Below are 18,692 nucleotides of genomic sequence, written 5' to 3'. Positions count from 1 at the left end.
GATTTCTTCTTCGACACCCTCCTCCTGCTCAGCTCCATTATTTCTAATTCGTGCACTTGTTCCTTCTGAGGTATCCTCTCTGTCTGGGCTCTGCCTTTCAGTGGAAAGTGTTGAGAGATATTACTCACCTCTCCTGCCTTTGCCTGGAAATAAGTTGTCTGTTGTTGTCGCTGCTGCTGCCGCTGCTGTGTTTCAACACCGGGTAAGAGGAAACTTGTTGAGTTGTTTAAGTGTGCTTGTTAGTATTTAGGTTAAATGAACAGGGCGGGGGCGATAAACAAGTTGAGAAACAGCAGATGGGCAACGTTTAAAATATTAGTATACATCACGTTAACTGACTTTAGAGGAGATATCGCGATGACTTAAACAGCATTTGTTTCTAAAGCGGCGACTTCTTGCTGTTTTAACTCGACATAACCTGGAAAAACGTCACAATATATTTTTTTAAAGGTGTTAATTTTGACTTTAAACAATTAAGGCAACACTTAAAGATAACGTCCTGTCAGCTAAAGTTGCTGTCACCGTCAGTATCACCGACAGTATCGTGAATTAGCTACACCTCCGTTTGCCAGCCATTAGCAACCGTTGGGATACATGCAGGTAGGTAACGTGTAGTCACCTGTCGCCACTCAACTTTACAGCTGTTTGTTTTATCCAGTGAAACTGAAAAAGAAACACCTGTTTCTGTCGCTTTAATCCGACACCTGTTCAGCAGGCACATTAACGTTATGAATCCAGGTCAGTAACTCTCACCTTGCACCTCGGCATTCCTCACATTCCCCTTCCGCTGGATAACACACAGACCCTGATGGTAATGTCGTCAGACCTACTTTTTGTTTTATAAATAACGGCTTGACCAAGTCTGACAGATTATAATGTGTTTTAACAATGTGATTTGTGGGGACCAGGGGCGTAAATTAAGACAGTGCGGGCAGGGTGGTTGCAGTGGTGCCCATGGGAGAGGGGGCCCACAGAGAGAGTGGGCTCTGCAACAATATGTCAGGTAGAAAAGTGGCCCTTGTGAGTGATTCTGGCAACTTCTGAGGATGATAAATGAAGCCAATGCAGAAGTGCCAAAAACTGCACTTCCCCAAAAAGACACCTGAGGCCGGCTCCAAAACAGATTAGATCCCCATAGACTCTCATCTTACTGTGCTCAACTGCTTCAAATGCTTCTGCATCATTGGGCCAAAGAGTAGAGCACACAAGACTTTCAGCACTGAGCGGGGCCAAGCAACCAACTTCCACCAGCTGAGCTGCTGACGTGTAGCTTCCTGCTATTTTAAATGAGGATAAAATGATTTGATCTTGTGGCTAGATTTGCCAAATGTATGTTAGTGAAATGAGTCATTTCGCTGGGGTTGTGACGCTCAAAAAAAAAAATAGAAATTGAGCAGTGTGTTGTATGGGGATGATATGAAAAATAACAAAAATCAAGGCGTTATGATGTAGCCTAACCGCAGTGTTGTGTAAGATAAATCACTTTAAAAGCATTGCAGGCTACCAATTACTTCATACTCAAATACATTAATGTACAGCTAACCTACCTTAGGGAGAAAATCTAATTTGGTTAACTAAAGCTACTTAAAAAGGTAGTTCAAACCAGTTTGTTAAAAATGATCAAATTGACAATTTTTATAATCCATAAAAGACACATTGGGGAAAAAGTGTGCTCTTGTTAACAGGTCATACATAATCAAAAACATAAAATACCCTACTATTCATGGAAAAGTTCAAGGAATGTCAACTTTAATTTTGTATACAATGCCCATCAGTCAGTAGCCTGGAAATCCAGACCCAAATCTAGAAAGATTTAGGGTCTGGCCATGAGTAATGAAAATGGCCCAACTCGAGGGGTGGCACCAAGCATGCATTTGAAAATATCACTGCACGCAATTGGATAACACTACGACCAATCAGAACAATACACTGGGTGACGTATGCTTAGCTACCAGCGGAGCTAACTGGTAGATTAGACTCTTGCCGTATCAGGTCGGCAAAACAGCAAAAACGTCCTTCTTGCAAAGGAAAGACTCGAGCGCCGTCTTCTGTTCCTCTTTTAGAGAAAAAGCCAAGTCTAAGTCATTCACTGTAGCAGCCAAAGCCATTTCAAACAACTGGTGTTCATCTGTAGCCGTCTTGCAATGTTTACTGACTGATTCCAGACTTCGTCGTCGCAGCACTGACGTCATCTGTTTAGCTCACCTCTGGCCCGCCTATATCAGATACACCGATGTGATTGGGGCAGCTCAGTTTCATGGGCATAGGTAATAAGTATCGTTACCAGAGTGACTCGCTGAGCAAATTCAATTGTGCTCACACAAGAACTCTGGATTTTCAGGGTAATCAGTCAGACACCTGCCTTCCAGAAACTATAGTCCAGGTGGGGGCATTGCACCAAGCAGGATTACACAGTTAACCAGGTAACTTCTAAAATAGATGAGCATTTGTTAATAAATTGCAACCATGCATTTGGCTAATTGATACCTAAAGTTTGGTTTTACAAATTCTGTCTGATCAATGCATTTACTATGCATGTCTCAACAGCATTTCGGATGAAAGATAAAGTGGATGGGGCTGGTCAAAGGGGGTTTAATTACAGTAAAGCAGCAATGGTAAAATGAATATCCCTTACCTCTTATGTGCCAGTATTTTTTATATTTTCAGTAGTTGACTACACAAAAAATGTCAAAAAAGCAATTGAACTACTTGAAGCACTATGCAGATATGAATGTAGTTGAACTTCCAGCAAACTACTGCAAAATGTAGACTCAATAAAGTTTTTTCACTGGTTTAATAACTACTAGTTTACTACTCCCCAACACTGCCTACCATTTAAACTGTAGTTGCCTCAATAAAATTGGACCTTTGCAAAAACATTTTCAAATTCATTTAAAATTTGCAGATGAAATGTTTGAAAAGGTTGAAGTTAGTTGAAGTGGCAGTCGAAGTGCAGTTGCTGAACTAAGCTGAAATGGCAGTTAAAATGGAAGTGCTGGAATAAGTTTTTGAAGTTGAAGTTCAAGCACTGAAAGGAGCTGAAATCATCAATGTATAAGTGGAATATTGAGCATGAGGTGTCATTTGAAGAGGAGTTCAAGAGAAGTTAATGTCATAATCCATGTCATAGTCAGTTTATCTGCCATTTGCAGTAAAATACCACATTGCAAAACGACTGCGAGAGTTCACATTTAAGACATAAGGGACCATAAGACAAACATTAAAATGAATAAATAATACAAACAGATAGGTACATAACAAGGACAATGCCCCCAGCGATAAGCCCACATCATCTAAAAAGGTACAAGAAATTTAAAGGTGCAAACATTAGCACTAAAATCATTGTGAAAGTACAAGACTTCTAAAAGTGCAAGATAAAGAAATACACATGTTTGGCACCCTTTTAAAAGTATGGAGTTTCAGTTTCAGATGTCTCTTTTGCAATGTAAGTCAGTTGTAAAAAAGTATTTTTCGGCCTAGTAGCATCACGTTACCGACTCCGGAAATTGCAGTACCACTGTTTGGCCACTACAAAAATTGGCTTCAAAGCCTGTCGCATTTCCTGGGGGCTTGTTGAATTTAAAAATTTCAACATTTCAGCATTCAGCATTCAAGCTGAAATGGCAGGTAAAATGGAAGTGCTGGAATAAGTTTTTGAAGTTGAAGTTCAAGCACTGAAAGGAGCTGAAATCATCAATGTATAAGTGGAATATTGAGCATGAGGTGTCATTTGAAGAGGAGTTCAAGAGAAGTTAATGCAACTTTAAATTTATAAAATAATGAAAGAAAATGTGATTTGAAGTGTCAGGTGTACTTTACAAAAAAGCATTAATACGATGCCTACTCAACCTGCATCTACTCCACTAGAACTAATTATGATTGATACAAACACAAACTGGTCCTACAGGTTTCAGTGTCACCTCTCAATGACAGTATTAGGTGACTGTATGTAGCAGTTGACAGTTATAGGAATACTTATTACGCAAGAGTTTATGCAGTGGGCACTTCATGATTGTTGTTTGTACTTAACCTTTGCCTCAGTCTGAAGTGATTCAGAACCTTTTCTGTCATGTCTTCCTGTTTTTACGTCCTGAAGTTCATAGACAAATTCATCTGAATTTAAGGGCAAGGTTTTTCAAGAGCATGGCAGGACTTCTAAATGTAATATTTAAAATATTCCAAACTTTCTATGGTTCAAAGTTTTTTTTTACATACAGTACAGGCCAAAAGTTTGGACACACCTTCTCATTCAATGCGTTTTCTTTATTTTCACGACTATTTACATTGTAGATTCTCACTGAAGGCATCAAAACTATAAATGAACACGTGGAGTTATGTACTTAACAAAAAAAGGTGAAATAACTGAAAACATGTTTTATATTCTAGTTTCTTCAAAATAGCCACCCTTTGCTCTGATTACTGCTTTGCACACTCTTGGCACTCTCTCCATGATCTTCAAGAGGTAGTCACCTGAAATGGTTTCCACTTCACAGGTGTGCCTTATCAGGGTTAATTAGTGGAATTTCTTGCTTTATCAATGGGGTTGGGACCATCAGTTGTGTTGTGCAGAAGTCAGGTTAATACACAGCCGACAGCCCTATTGGACAACTGTTAAAATTCATATTATGGCAAGAACCAATCAGCTAACTAAAGAAAAACGAGTGGCCATCATTACTTTAAGAAATGAAGGTCAGTCAGTCCGGAAAATTGCAAAAACTTTAAATGTGTCCCCAAGTGGAGTCGCAAAAACCATCAAGCGCTACAACGAAACTGGCACACATGAGGACCGACCCAGGAAAGGAAGACCAAGAGTCACCTCTGCTTCTGAGGATAAGTTCATCCGAGTCACCAGCCTCAGAAATCGCAAGTTAACAGCAGCTCAGATCAGAGACCAGATGAATGCCACACAGAGTTCTAGCAGCAGACCCATCTCTAGAACAACTGTTAAGAGGAGACTGCGCCAATCAGGCCTTCATGGTCAAATAGCTGCTAGGAAACCACTGCTAAGGAGAGGCAACAAGCAGAAGAGATTTGTTTGGGCCAAGAAACACAAGGAATGGACATTAGACCAGTGGAAATCTGTGCTTTGGTCTGATGAGTCCAAATTTGAGATCTTTGGTTCCAACCGCCGTGTCTTTGTGAGACGCAGAAATGGTGAACGGATGGATTCCACATGCCTGGTTCCCACTGTGAAGCATGGAGGAGGAGGTGTGATGGTGTGGGGGTGTTTTGCTGGTGACACTGTTGGGGATTTATTCAAAATTGAAGGCACACTGAACCAGCATGGCTACCACAGCATCCTGCAGCGACATGCCATCCCATCCGGTTTGCGTTTAGTTGGACGATCATTTATTTTTCAACAGGACAATGACCCCAAACACACCTCCAGGCTGTGTAAGGGCTATTTGACCAAGAAGGAGAGTGATGGAGTGCTGCGGCAGATGACCTGGCCTCCACAGTCACCGGACCTGAACCCAATCCAGATGGTTTGGGGTGAGCTGGACCGCAGAGTGAAGGCAAAGGGGCCAACAAGTGCTAAACACCTCTGGGAACTCCTTCAAGACTGTTGGAAAACCATTTCAGGTGACTACCTCTTGAAGCTCATGGAGAGAATGCCAAGAGTGTGCAAAGCAGTAATCAGAGCAAAGGGTGGCTATTTTGAAGAAACTAGAATATAAAACATGTTTTCAGTTATTTCACCTTTTTTTGTTAAGTACATAACTCCACATGTGTTCATTCATAGTTTTGATGCCTTCAGTGAGAATCTACAATGTAAATAGTCATGAAAATAAAGAAAACGCATTGAATGAGAAGGTGTGTCCAAACTTTTGGCCTGTACTGTATATATTAGAAACGGGGGGAAAATCGATGCAGCATAGTATCACGATATGTGTGGCAATATTGTATCGATACACGGATGCCAATCATATAAATTATAATTGCTGCAATTACAAATTAAACTTCTGGTAGCCTACTAGAATAATAAAATAATTTGCTTTTTCAGTCCCCAAGATACATGGTGCTGCAATAAAAATGATTGACGCGAGATAAACAGACTGAAAATTTTATCTTATTAGATAAAAACAGATGTTGAGAAAGTTTTTGTCTTAATTTACATTTGAAAAAAGGTAATAAATCAAAATATATTCCAATATATGTTATTGCAACACTTCGCAAAACATTTAAAATCACAATGAAATTGTATCGTGGTGATATCGTAATATCGCTAACCATAGAATTCAGTCTGGGATGCTGACCCCCTAAGCATGAGCACTGCTCTTTGTTAATGTAATATAATGTAAATTCCTTCAGATTAACTAGGGAATGTCATGTTTCACCAATACCATACCAGGGGTTTCATGTGGTGTTGCTGATGTAGAGCACAGGTAACCGTTCTGCAAACCATGCTGCTGTTTTTTAGAAACTTGTGTATTTTTACTGTTCCATGCAGCAATTGGTTTGTGTTATTTCCATACAGTATGACCACAAACTCCTCAAATGTTCTTGGGTGCTGTGATCCATCACAGTGAACGTCAAGTCTGCATGTCCTCATGGCAAAACTGCTTTGTTGTTAGGTGGTGTTGCAGAGCAAACTGCTCAAATGAATCCGTACTTAGGTTCCTCACCATTTAAAGATAATGCAAGATAAATCAAAAGTAGCACAGCGTAGATATTCAGTGGGATTCAAGATTAAAAAGTTTAGTAAATAAAGTTCATACTGTTTGGAAATGAGCTGAATCACTAGCTGGCCAATAAAAATCTAAAATTATAAGAGTACATTTGAAAATGTTCATCAAAAATGGATATCAGACAGTCAAAGAGCTCAACTTTGTTAGCGTCCTAAATGAGGGATGAAGGCCCTGATGCTGACCAGTCATTTCTTGCCAGTCTCGAATGTTTACAGTTGGGAAGTGCTGTAGGTCACCTGGGGCTCTCACTGCATTGCATACACACACACGTCACTCTTGGTAAGGGTAGGATTCGCCTGTTGATACTGACAGAGACACATTGGCATGCATTTACGGCACACTAAAGATAATAAAACAGACAGTATCTAGAAGTTAATGAGTAATCTTTGTGTCAAGGCTGGTAGGTGTGAAGGCAACATGCAAAGTGTAAGCAAGACCTGTTGCTCTGAGGAAGGATTTAACAGTCATCTGGTGTTTCTGTTTTTGACAAATTATCCCTCTGTGATGATGTGAAACAAGTACAGCCTCCAGGGTTTATTGGGAGCAGGAGCAACACGGATCACTGGTTTCTTTGAATCCATCAGCTTTTACAGCCTCCTCAGGCTAATGGGTATAGTTTCACAGCTGTTAACCGTTGATGGCCTGGTTTCACTTGTCTTGTCACGACAGGACATCGGCAAGTCTCACTTTGTTTTAATAGTCTTGTTGTGGTGTTGAAGGGATTAGCCCATGTCTTTTTAAGTGAAACTACTTTCCACAAACACAGCATTAAGCTGTATTTTTCCCCTGTCTTTCTGTCCTCTGCAGGATACTTGGCAGACTTGCTGGTCTTGTTTTGTCTCTTGCAGGGAATGACCTGTATTTCATGCTGCTCGGTTCCCCTTTCAGCCCAGTGTGGGTGAATCACTTGAGGTGTGGCTGTCACTCACAAGGGGCTGAACCATACTACCACAATATGGCTAATAACATACCATGGGGCTTAGAAACAAGTCTTTAAAGACAGTAATGTGATACAAGCCCCTGGGAAAATACATGTCTAAGAAAGTGGTGCTGTATAGTTTCTGTTTGTTTGTATCCTGAGGATGTTCTTAAATGTAGCGTGTGGTAACTTTTTGTTATATTTGCTGAAACTGTCACTACGTCGACATGGTAATGCATCAAACAAATAATCAGTGTCACTAACAGAAGTGCTTCTAATGGCATTTGCTATAGTCTACCAGGTCTGAACGAAAACAAGCAGGAGAATGAGAGTTTGTTGTGTCAGGTGGGCGGTAATTTGTTTTCACTCGACTATTTCCAACATGGCGGCTGAGTCAGAAACTTTCTCTTTTTACAGTTAAACACTAGGGGCGGGGGTAAGTCAATACAGCATTGTATTGCAATATTTTTGTGTGGCAATATTGTATCGTCACACACATGCAAGGTATCAGCGTTTTCTTATTTTTTGAATTATATTTTTTATCTATAAAGCAATATTGGGCAAACGTCTGACCTACCTCTGCTCCCTTCTGTGTGTCAGCTCTAGTAGTTATCAGCCAAGCTCTTTCAAGTGGTTGCTTTTAAATTTATACCAGGTTTTAACAGCTCTTGGAAAAAAATTGCATCCTCCTACTCTGCACCCTGGACTTGAAACAATCTTCAAAAAAGATCTAAAATTAGAAACACTTATATCCATTGATGAATTTAAGAACATCATAATCTCAATGGGACTTCCTGGTTAATCAAAGGTTAAATAGAAAATAAAAAAAAGTTACATTTTGCTGCAATAAACATGTCTAAAGTGAACAGATGGAAAACTTTATCCTATTAGATAAAACAGATGTTGACAAAGCTTTCCTTAGGGGGACATGACTTGCAGTTCAAAAAAGGAAATAAATTGCAGAATATTTGACTGCAGTGCTCAGCATTATGCCAGACATTTAAATTTGCAATAATATTGTATCGAGACTTCGGTATCGTGATAAAATCATGTCGTGGGGCCTCTGGAAATTCCCACCCCTATTAAACAGTACGCCAAAATATGTTTATGAAAACATTTGAGGTGAGAAAAAGGCAGTGCAATAACAGAATCTTGATTCATACTTGATCAGCATAAGATGTTTACATTCATGTGCAGTGGATTCTTGCGAAGAACAAGGAGGGGAAGTTTTTTTTCTCAGATTATCTGCCTCATATACTACTGTCAGGATTTAGTGACAATTTCAGCAAGTCTAACAAAAAGTTATTTTATCAAAGTTACCAACTACAGCTTTAATCTTTCATCTAGCACTGTCATTTGGTTAGTTTGTTTATTACTTTGGTTTGTGACCACATACCTTTAAACCAGTGCCATTGCCAGCCTCAGCTATACTTTGTATTTAGTGCTCATTAGAACATGTTGGCATGCTAACACACTAAACTAGGATAGTGATCACGTTACACATTGCACCTGGTTAGCATTGTCATTGTGAACGTGTTAGCATGCTGACACGGCATGCTAGCACGGCCGTTGACACCTCGTCTTGTTGCTTAAAAAATGACTTTAGCAATGATTCGAATATCACAGTTGTAATTCTCTGGTGATTTCTGTTTCAGCACTAGTTGGTGGGGGAAAAGGATGTGGAATTTTTGATGTACATTTTAATATTAATTTGGACATTTTGACTCTGTTACTTTGGGATCCAAAAATAGATCTGAAAAGTGAGGCCCTAGAAAGCCTTGAAATTTATATCATGATTTATGTTGTCTTTTCCAAGCTGTAAAGGCTGCTGTACACTAATATAATTAGTCTATTTCACTGAGTGACATAAAAACAAATCATGCTTCCACCTGCATGACAATGGTAACTACAATTTTTATTTACCAGTACCTACTGTCTTTTTCAGAGTCCTTGTCAAGTGCATAAATCAAAAAACAATGCACTCATTTTAAAGAATGACACCCGCTTCTAGCAGCATTTAAAGCCCTCATGAACATTAGGTGTTTTAATCCTTTCTAAGCAGTGTGCTGCAAACACTGATATTGTGGTTTCTGCTCTTGTTCTGCAGGATGTGCGGTGTGTGTTGAACAGGTGAGCCAGAGGCTAACATGAGAGCTCCTGTGTGAGACTGTGTCCCAACTCCTTTAGTCAAACAGTAGTGTGTATGTTTTAGGCGTGCCTGACTTTGAACAGCTTCTGCTAGGATATAGTTAGACTTAAGTTTGAACAGTAGCTGGGAAAAAGGGATGTTTTTAGCAATTGTGGCCGTATTGTATGCATGGTTCAAGTTTATTTATACAGCATGGTTTATGTTGCCACCCACAGCACAGAGCTGTTTTGCTTCTTCTGTCTGATTTGCTGCCTTTAAATCAAGTGGAGGCTTTCGCACACAACGATGGATCACTCTAGTTGACCCTGAAGGGCCCATTATCATGTACACACATACAGATACTCAGAGACACAGCCAGGAGGGTCGCTGAGGGCTACACTGCACTAAATCCCCAACACACACTGCTTTCTGTCACAGTTAGCACCCAGTTCCGTTTACTGTCAGTCTTTTGCTGCATTTTCCTCTCTCGTTTTATTCACTGGTTTAACATAATTTTCTTTCCTTTTATAGTGTTTCCAGTATCACAAGGAAATTGCAGGACACGGAAAACAATAAGCAGCAGTATAAATAAACAAGGTGAGTCATTCTTGGCTGCAGACATAGAGATGAGTGACATTAAATGTCATTCAAGAACAGAAATGAGGAAGACTTTAATTTCAAAAAGAAAGGTGTGAAAGGTTGTGTCGGTGACAGGATTATTATGCCGCCAGTTAATATTTTTACACCCCATTGTGCAGACAGGTGCATCACAGAGTCAAGAGGAAAGTCTTGAGGAGCCGAAAGCTTGTTGACATACATGTTATGTGATGTCTCTTTGTACTAGAATAGAATATATTGACCCATCTGCAAACAGCTACTTTACCTGTGTCACTGTAATAAATCATGTAATTTGTAGAACATCTCTGTGTTCTCAGGCACTATCTTTTCATGGGTGTCTTGCTTGAGAGCTGGTCTGACTTGAGCTGTGTTGTCGCAGTCTGCCAAACCAGTTTTCTCTCCACAGGCTAGATTAGTTCAGCAGCCGCCTGTTGTTTGGATTCAGCACCATGAAAAGCACTCTGCACTTACAGTCCTTTTTCTTTTGTAGGTAACCTGTCTGTTTGAGGGCTTGTGACTCAGCAAAGTGCTCCCAGAAACAAACAATAAAGGTATGTCTATTTTCATTTCCTGCAGAGGAATAAACTCTTAATCCTTCAAATCCTTATTGCTTTTAATGTGGGGCTGGGCGATAGTTTGTGTATTGACTTGTAGCTGCATTGTTTTATGATGGTGTGATTGCATTTCCCAGCTGCAACATCACAACAGCTGGTATTGTTTCACCTTGTGAGTGTGGTGTGTGTGTGTGTGTGTGTGTGTGTGTGTGTCATCATGGCAAAATGTGGTCCTGGTGACACCTGTTGTAGCAGGCACTACCACAGAAGCTGTTTTGGCAGGTGTTTATGTGTCTGTCTGTCGATTAACAGATTTTGTCAACATGATAGTGTCACAGCTGTGCAAAATGCAGCCACAAAACTGTACAGGTGTGTAGTTGAGATCAAAATGAAGGCTGATTAGAAGACTGGCGTGGTCTGAGTGAGGTGGTCCGGAAGTAGGGAAGGCCCCCCAACTTTACTCCCATGGCCGACATTCTGTTTTAGTCACAGATAGCTGTATTATGACGGGAGGGATCCAGTAGCTATTTGGTCTCTAGTAGGGCTGCCACTAACGATTATTTTCATTGTCGACTAATCTGTTGATTATTTCTTCGATTAGTCGACTAATCATTTCATCGAAAAATGTGTTAAAATGTTGAAAAATGTTGGTCTGTCTCGCCCAAACCCCAAAATTACGTCATCTAATGTCTTGTTTCGTATTCACGCCAAAGGGTTTTAGTTCACTGTCATGGGAGAGTGTGTAAAGCTGCCAATATCTGAACGTAAAAAGCTGCAGTAAGAGTATTTTGGGGTACTTTTATAGTACTTTTCTATGAAAAATGACTCAAACCGAATAGTCGACTACTAAAATAGTTACAAATTATTTTAATAGTTGATTAGTCATCGATTAGTCGATGCAGAAATTGATGCAGAAATTGATGCAGAAACACCACAAAAAATTCACCCGCATGCTGGAAATTGTTTTGACACTTAACCATGTTTCATGCTTCATATGTGCTTCCCCATGTTGACATGAAATCTACACCCGTGCTCGCACAGTATTTGTCTTTCTGCCTCGGTTGCTCACAGTCTGTTTATCTCTTTTGCTCAGCTCTGGGGAGAGTGCATCTCCCCCGGCCTCCCATGGCACCCCTGCCTGCTTCGTCAGTCCAGGGATGACAGTCACCCCTAAAAAACACAGCGCTCAGCCCGGTTCCTCCTCTTACAGCAACACAATTTCCAGGTTGGTGAACATGTATTTTAAGAACTTAATTTCCATCGTGCATCTCTTGTGTCTCAGGCCACATTCACAGGACAACCGACAGTGTCTTTATTTATCTCATACACGACGCTGATTGTATTTCAGATGCCGACTCTTGACTGGAAACAGAGTCGCATGTTTTCCGGGTTCATTGTCGGCCTGATAGAGATGTGTGCTACAAAACCTGATTCTGAGTCATGTGATGTCTTTAGTTGTTTTTACTGGTATTTCTCCTTTTGACATCAAGGTGGTGTTACACTCTGCATCAGATAGATAAGATCAAATATCCAAGTCTGATGAAGGCTGTTGGAGTTGATATTGACTTAGGCAACAGTCTGAACACTTAAATAGTGCGTGTTGTGTGTGTGTGTGTCTGTGTGTGTGTGTGTGTGTGTGTGTGTGTGTGTGTGTTTGCACAATTGTGCACTGACATCACTTTTACCTGTTGAGCTTTATCTCATCACACATCAACTAGATCTGGTGCGGTGCAGATGGATGAGACTGATGGCCTGCGACTGAAGCACTCCTCTGCTGAAGACTCCCTGTCGCTATCTTCCTTGGCTGAGCCCATCAACCTAGAAGGTCAGTGGGTCACTGTCAGCAGGGTGAGGAGCTGTTGAAAGCACCCCGTACCTTTTGTTGCAGTGAAACACGCAAACATTTTGTACTTGGGACAGTGTACAAAAAAAGTAAATTCATTCAGTATCCCAAAACAATTTAAACAGCTATTTTTAAAGTAATAATCTCAAAGATTTTTATTTAAATAAATGTCTGTTAAGTCACTTAAGACACAATGGTGTTTGAGCCTTTGGCTCATTGATGAAAACCATGGCATTTACAGTATTATGAACTAGGTGTGTTTGACGACATTCCTGGGGAAAAATCACAGTTTTTAATGATCCGCTCTCTCTCACACACACACACACACACACACACACATGCACACACACCGTCTATGCTGTGGTAACTCCTTGCCCCTACCACCTAACCCTTACCCTTCATTTTGTGCGTTCACTTCGAGCTGTAGGATTTCCCAGTTCTGGTTGGGATAGAAAGATAGGGTCAAGTGTAGGGGCTACATGGCCCTTCAGATGGAGGTTTATCAGAGGCACACTCCAAAGCAAGTGTTATGAGAAATCATCAGCAAGATGCTGAACAAGCAACAAAAGAAACACACAAATGTAATGTTTTGTTGATGAGGATTTAAAGATTACAATAGGCATTGCATTATCTTAGTTCAATGTTGTTTAAATATATTATGGTCATTTTCTTTATAGCAACAGTTGTCTGGGTAGCTAATTAGCTAGCTAATGTTACATTGTTTTGCATGACAGCCCTGCATGACAGCCCTGCATTTAGACATATTTCATGTCGTACCCCAGATTTGGCATATAGTGCCAAAAGTTCAGCAGCGAAGTTGCTTCACTTGTAAAGTGCTCCTCTAATATCTGTGCAGACTGACAGGGTAATAATAATACATTTTATTTATAGAGTGCTTTTCAAAAACTCAAAGACACTTTACAGGCAGACAAAAAAGTGCAGGAAAATACAATCAAGAGTGCAAAACAGCAAACCAAAAGAGCAAAAAAAAAAAGGTTAGGTTGGGTGTGTTGTTAATGTTAGCCTACAGAGTGCCGCCAGCAGCCTGGTAATGAAGTAGTGTTGATGACTTGTTTGATCGATCGATTGATAGAGTGAACTTAGGTTGTGGACAAACATCTTGACAACAGCAAAGGGATGCCTATAGCCCACGCAAAAGAACTCACCACAGCAGAAGACGGCATATTTGCATTGACCGGCAACACTCAACACGTCTATTTGCGTAATCACCAGCATCTGCGACTACTGATGATGTATCATGGTCTTGAAGGGTTGAACCATTACCCCTTGTAAGGTGGCACTCAAAAACGAGGGGTGGGGGTAGAAAGAAGAAATTGGATTGCGCTTCAGTCTGCAGACAAACACACTGCAGTTACTGGTTATCATTATAGGTGCCACCAAAGAGAACATAACCGAGTTACTGGAGATTGTACCTTTCAGAATACATACATTCTATGTACAGGGATTTGACAAATATCATCTTGCCATGGAATTCAAAATAAGAATGACAACATTTTTCATGAATGCAAAATTGTGATTATCTTTATTGAAGATATTAAAGATAAATATGTCCCCAGAATTTGCAGTCAGAAGCCTCTGCAGCAGTTATATTTTCTTTTTGTTGACTTAATCCTTCCTCTATTTTTGTAAGTAATGAAACAGTATGACATGATTATAACCTGGTGCCATTTAAAGAACATTTTGCCACAAAAGCAAGACCATATTACAATGTTTAAAAATAACATGTACATGACTTGTAATGAATCACTGAGACACATACTCATGTGACCACAAAGCACAAGCCTTGTATGGATGATACAAATCCTTGTGTGACTGTCTGTGTGTCATCCAGATTCCCATTATGCCGTGCTGCGAGACGAGATCGACTCCGACCACCAGAACCTGGAGGCGGAGTCATGGAGCGTGGCTGTGGACCAGAACTACCTGAAGGCCCTGAACAAAGAGGCTGTTAAGAGACAGGACGTCATCTATGGTAGGGTTAACCAGCTAAATCTATAAATAAACAATCTTAAAAATATTTTCAGTAATCATATATCATCTTTATAAAGTGCATGTGTGTGTATATATATACACAGAACTTTCTCATGTCAATCACTCACTGAAGAAGATGTATCTTTGGTCACTGACGGCAGAGTACAAACATAATTGCACTATTTAAGCAGAGATGACAGTGTCTGTAATTATGATGCTGATGGATGCTATCTTTAACTCAGAGGACCTTTGGATGTCAAACAATTCTACTGTGATAATAAGTATAATAACACCAGCAGTTGTGTTCACCTGAGAGCACATTTCTCCGGCTTTGGTGGACTACCTTTATTTACCCTCATGACTTTGTTTGCTTTTGCTGTTGAGCAAGGAGTGTGCAGGTATTGTCATCTTTCTCAGGCACAAATGTTCCTGTACATGTCAGGCACTCAGCTTAGATGTGTTAATCATGTGTCCCTCTTTACCAATTTCCCAGAGTTGATCCAGACAGAGATGCACCATGTGCGCACCTTAAAAATCCTTCTCCACGTCTACATGCACGAGTTGAGGCAGTCATTGCTGATAGAGGAGGCCAAGCTGGAGCGGCTCTTCCTGGGGGTAGAAAACCTGCTCGCCCTCCACCAGCTCTTCCTTAACCGCCTCAAAATGCACCAAAACCAAAGTCAGGAGGAAGGAAGCCCAAACAACTACCAGATCACACAGCTGGGGGATACTCTCATATCTCAGGTAGGGTAGAGTCATCTGAAAGCCACAGTGGGCTTTTGTGTAAATCATTGTAGTCAGTCATCAAATTGATCTTCTTAAGAGACAGTGTGATTTGCAAACATGCAAAGTTGTAGAGTGCAAGTTTAAAGAAGTATTTATTTTCTTCTTAAAGTGAAATGTCCTTATTTACTCAAGTTCAGGTAAAAATGCCAGCAAAGCCTGTGTGTCAACAAAAAACAAGTAAGAGGTACTTTTCCATTTAAGTCATCTCCAAAACAACTAATGGGAGGTGGAGGCTATTCTTTAGACTTCCAGAAAGGTTTAAAAAGATTATAAATTCATGTTCGTAAATATTCTTAAAACAAAGGATTGTGGTATTCACAACATTTTTATTTATTTCAGGTTTTAACTAAAACTGTTGCTTTCAAAGGCATTGAAGCCGAGTGTCCATATAGCATTTTTGTGACAGAAAAACAGGGGCATGAGAAAAGTTCCAAGATTTTCAACTCTAGTACTCAGAGTGGGGGCCCAAAAAACTCAGAGCACTCTGAAAGAAAGATGTTGGGTGCACTGCTTTTTCTCTAGGCGTTGACATGTGGCAGCATATGCTCTGTCCTCAATGGAACAACTGAAAAAAACACGCTGGTGCTCAGAAAAAAACACGCCATATAGCTTGCATACCCCAACACGTTCAGGTCCACAGTTTACTCAGTATATATGTGCTGTTCCTGAATGTTATGTTTACATTTCTACACTGAGGTCTACAACAAACAGATCTTAAGTATTTTCATCCACCTCTCTCCACCCTTGTCACTCCTTCTCCATGTGCCAGCTGAGTGTACAGGTGTCCATAGGAATGGCTGGTATGTCTGAAATGCATTGTAAGCAACTACAGCTGGGTGTGTGCTCCATAAGAGCAGAAAAAATCATCATGTTCCTGGAAGTTGAAGCATTTGTACTGTTGTGATAGAGGCACAGATGCACCAGAGCTTTCTATGCTGAATTATTATTCCTATTGTAGCACTGCAAGTGAGAAGAGGAGTAAATTTCATAGTTTCCATTGTTCTGTTGTTGCAAAAAAATCATTTAACCTGTGAAACAAACATTTTAACAGCAGGGGGCATTAAAGTCATTCTAACTGCATTTTTAGATATTTGGCTCAGCCCATTGGGGACATGTATAATGTAAATATAATCAAAAGAATATCCTACAGTATTGATAGCTATATATTTGTTAACATACTGTATGCACATTCAAGTAATTGATCCATGTCATGTAAGTGCAGTGAAATGTGTTATAATATGAAGTATTGTTATACCAACATACTACAGTATATTACCAATTTAAAGCAGGTTTACTTTGAGATATTTTCTTAACGGCAGTACTTTTAAATGATGATATTTAGTCCTTGTTCTTGCTTTACCTCATATGAAGCTTGAAAATTGTGGGATGTTCTGATGAAGTCGCTCTAAAGGGTTACACCCACCAGTGACATACACTGTATGTCTGAAGACCAGCACCCACTTTCTTTTCTATATAAACCCAGTCAATGTATCAGAATATGCTACTATCTCATTTCACAACATAAACACAACTGAAAAGCAGCAATTTTATCTATCTTATTTGTTCTCCAAATTCTTGACGACCAGACCTTGACTGTTTCTGACATGTGACATGAATGACATGTTTAGTTCATGTGAGACAAGTGTCAAATTTGCAGCACTGCAGGTGTGTGATTCATTTCCTGTTCGCCATAGGGCCATGATATCCTTCAGTTCTAGTCAGTGTTGATCTTTTTTAAAGCCTCTGAGCTGACAAAAGTTCACACAAATGTCTGATGGGATAAAATGTTGAAGTGAATGACATTTTATACCCAAAAGGATAAAGGTCAACTTCACTGTGACATCATGATATTCTGCAAAACACTTTCCTGGCCATTATTCAACGCCATAACTCAGGAACAGAAGGGGAGACATATGATCAGATAGTGACTTGGTGACACTAATCTTGGGCACCCATATTGAAACTGGGGGGAAGATGTGTGTGAAGCATTCATGTTTTCACAGACATGAATGCAAACTTCACAGGTTTGTGGAGGCATTCAACCACAAGGCAGTAATTCTAGTTGTCTTATGTTGGCAGTAACTTCAATATAACATTATAACCACTAAATTGTAACCTTTTCAGAAATATAAATTCAATGTTTTTCCCTTTTCTTGTTAGTTTTCAGGTGCTCTGGGAGAAGGAATGATGGAGTGGTACAGTGTGTTCTGCAGTCATCAGAATGAGTCCATCAGCTTCTACAAAGAGCAGCTGCAGAACAACAAGAAAATTCAGATCCTCGTGAGGGTGAGCAGTCCTCACTCATTGTTCAGTTGTTGCACACAGACAGGATTTTCTTCAAGACACAGTGAAGCCTGTGGTTGTGTGTTGTTGCAGCATGAATGCACTGGAATTTCCAAAACAAGAAATTAAAGTGAATTAGTTGCATGCCTGGAGAATCAGTAGCAGTATCTACGAGACGTTCTACAAAGAATGATGCAGCTAACAAAAAGAAAACACTCTGAGATACTTAACCTGAGAGGAATGATGCGAGTCTTCAAAAACAAAAGCTTTTCTTTTTTTTTTATTTCAACAGAAAATAGGTCAGCTGCCCCTGGTGCGAAGGTTGGGTATCCCTGAATGTTTTCTGTTGGTGACTCAACGCATCACAAAATATCCCGTACTGGTGGAGCGAATCATACAGAACACTGAAGGTAAAATCTCACCTCTTATCACTTACCTGCATCTCAACACATCTTTATAGTTGTTACATTCTGTCCTCAGCCTGTGACAAACTGAAATCACTGAAATTCGATTTGTTGGTGACACAAATAATCCAATATATAAAATCTTTTCATATTTATAAATAGAGACTGGTAGATTAATGTGTTTCGTGCTCCTTTCAGCTGACACAGACGAATACAAGTCTCTGGTACAGGGTTTGATGCTGATTAAAGACACCATCTCCCAGGTGAACGCTCAGGTCTGTGAATATGAGAAAGTTGTTCGCCTGAGAGAGATCGGCCAGCGCCTGGAACCAAAGTCTCAGGGCCGGCTGAAGGACGGCCGGGTGCTCCGCAGGGAGGATCTGCTCCAGGGAAACAGGACACTGCTGCACGAAGGAGCCGTGACCTTGAAGACCTCCGGTAGACAGAAAGGTTTGTGACATTGTGACCATTTGTTT

The 18,692-nt window shown here is 40.2% G+C and overlaps 1 protein-coding gene across 5 annotated transcripts in view; it reads left to right on the top strand.

Moving 5' to 3' along the window:
* arhgef18a (rho/rac guanine nucleotide exchange factor (GEF) 18a) overlaps positions 1-18,692 on the top strand; it is a 33,805-nt gene continuing 15,113 nt past the window's right edge. The window contains exons 1-11 of one of the 5 annotated variants that reach the window (XM_033649522.2): positions 5-202; positions 9,716-9,738; positions 10,268-10,333; positions 10,845-10,905; positions 12,002-12,133; positions 12,627-12,733; positions 14,604-14,744; positions 15,237-15,487; positions 17,690-17,815; positions 18,105-18,222; positions 18,415-18,666. In XM_033649522.2, coding sequence (XP_033505413.2) covers positions 12,066-12,133; positions 12,627-12,733; positions 14,604-14,744; positions 15,237-15,487; positions 17,690-17,815; positions 18,105-18,222; positions 18,415-18,666 — 1,063 coding nt within the window. In that variant the 5' untranslated portion in view covers positions 5-202; positions 9,716-9,738; positions 10,268-10,333; positions 10,845-10,905; positions 12,002-12,065. Of the gene's footprint in view, positions 203-9,715; positions 9,739-10,267; positions 10,334-10,844; positions 10,906-12,001; positions 12,134-12,626; positions 12,734-14,603; positions 14,745-15,236; positions 15,488-17,689; positions 17,816-18,104; positions 18,223-18,414; positions 18,667-18,692 lie in introns of all 5 variants that reach the window. The other 4 variants (XM_078173069.1, XM_033649521.2, XM_078173068.1 and 1 more) reach the window with 4 other exon arrangements.

Source organism: Epinephelus lanceolatus, chromosome 12 (genome assembly GCF_041903045.1).
Source record: "Epinephelus lanceolatus isolate andai-2023 chromosome 12, ASM4190304v1, whole genome shotgun sequence".
Taxonomy (NCBI): domain Eukaryota; kingdom Metazoa; phylum Chordata; class Actinopteri; order Perciformes; family Serranidae; genus Epinephelus; species Epinephelus lanceolatus.
This window is presented reverse-complemented; position numbering and strand designations above follow the sequence as displayed.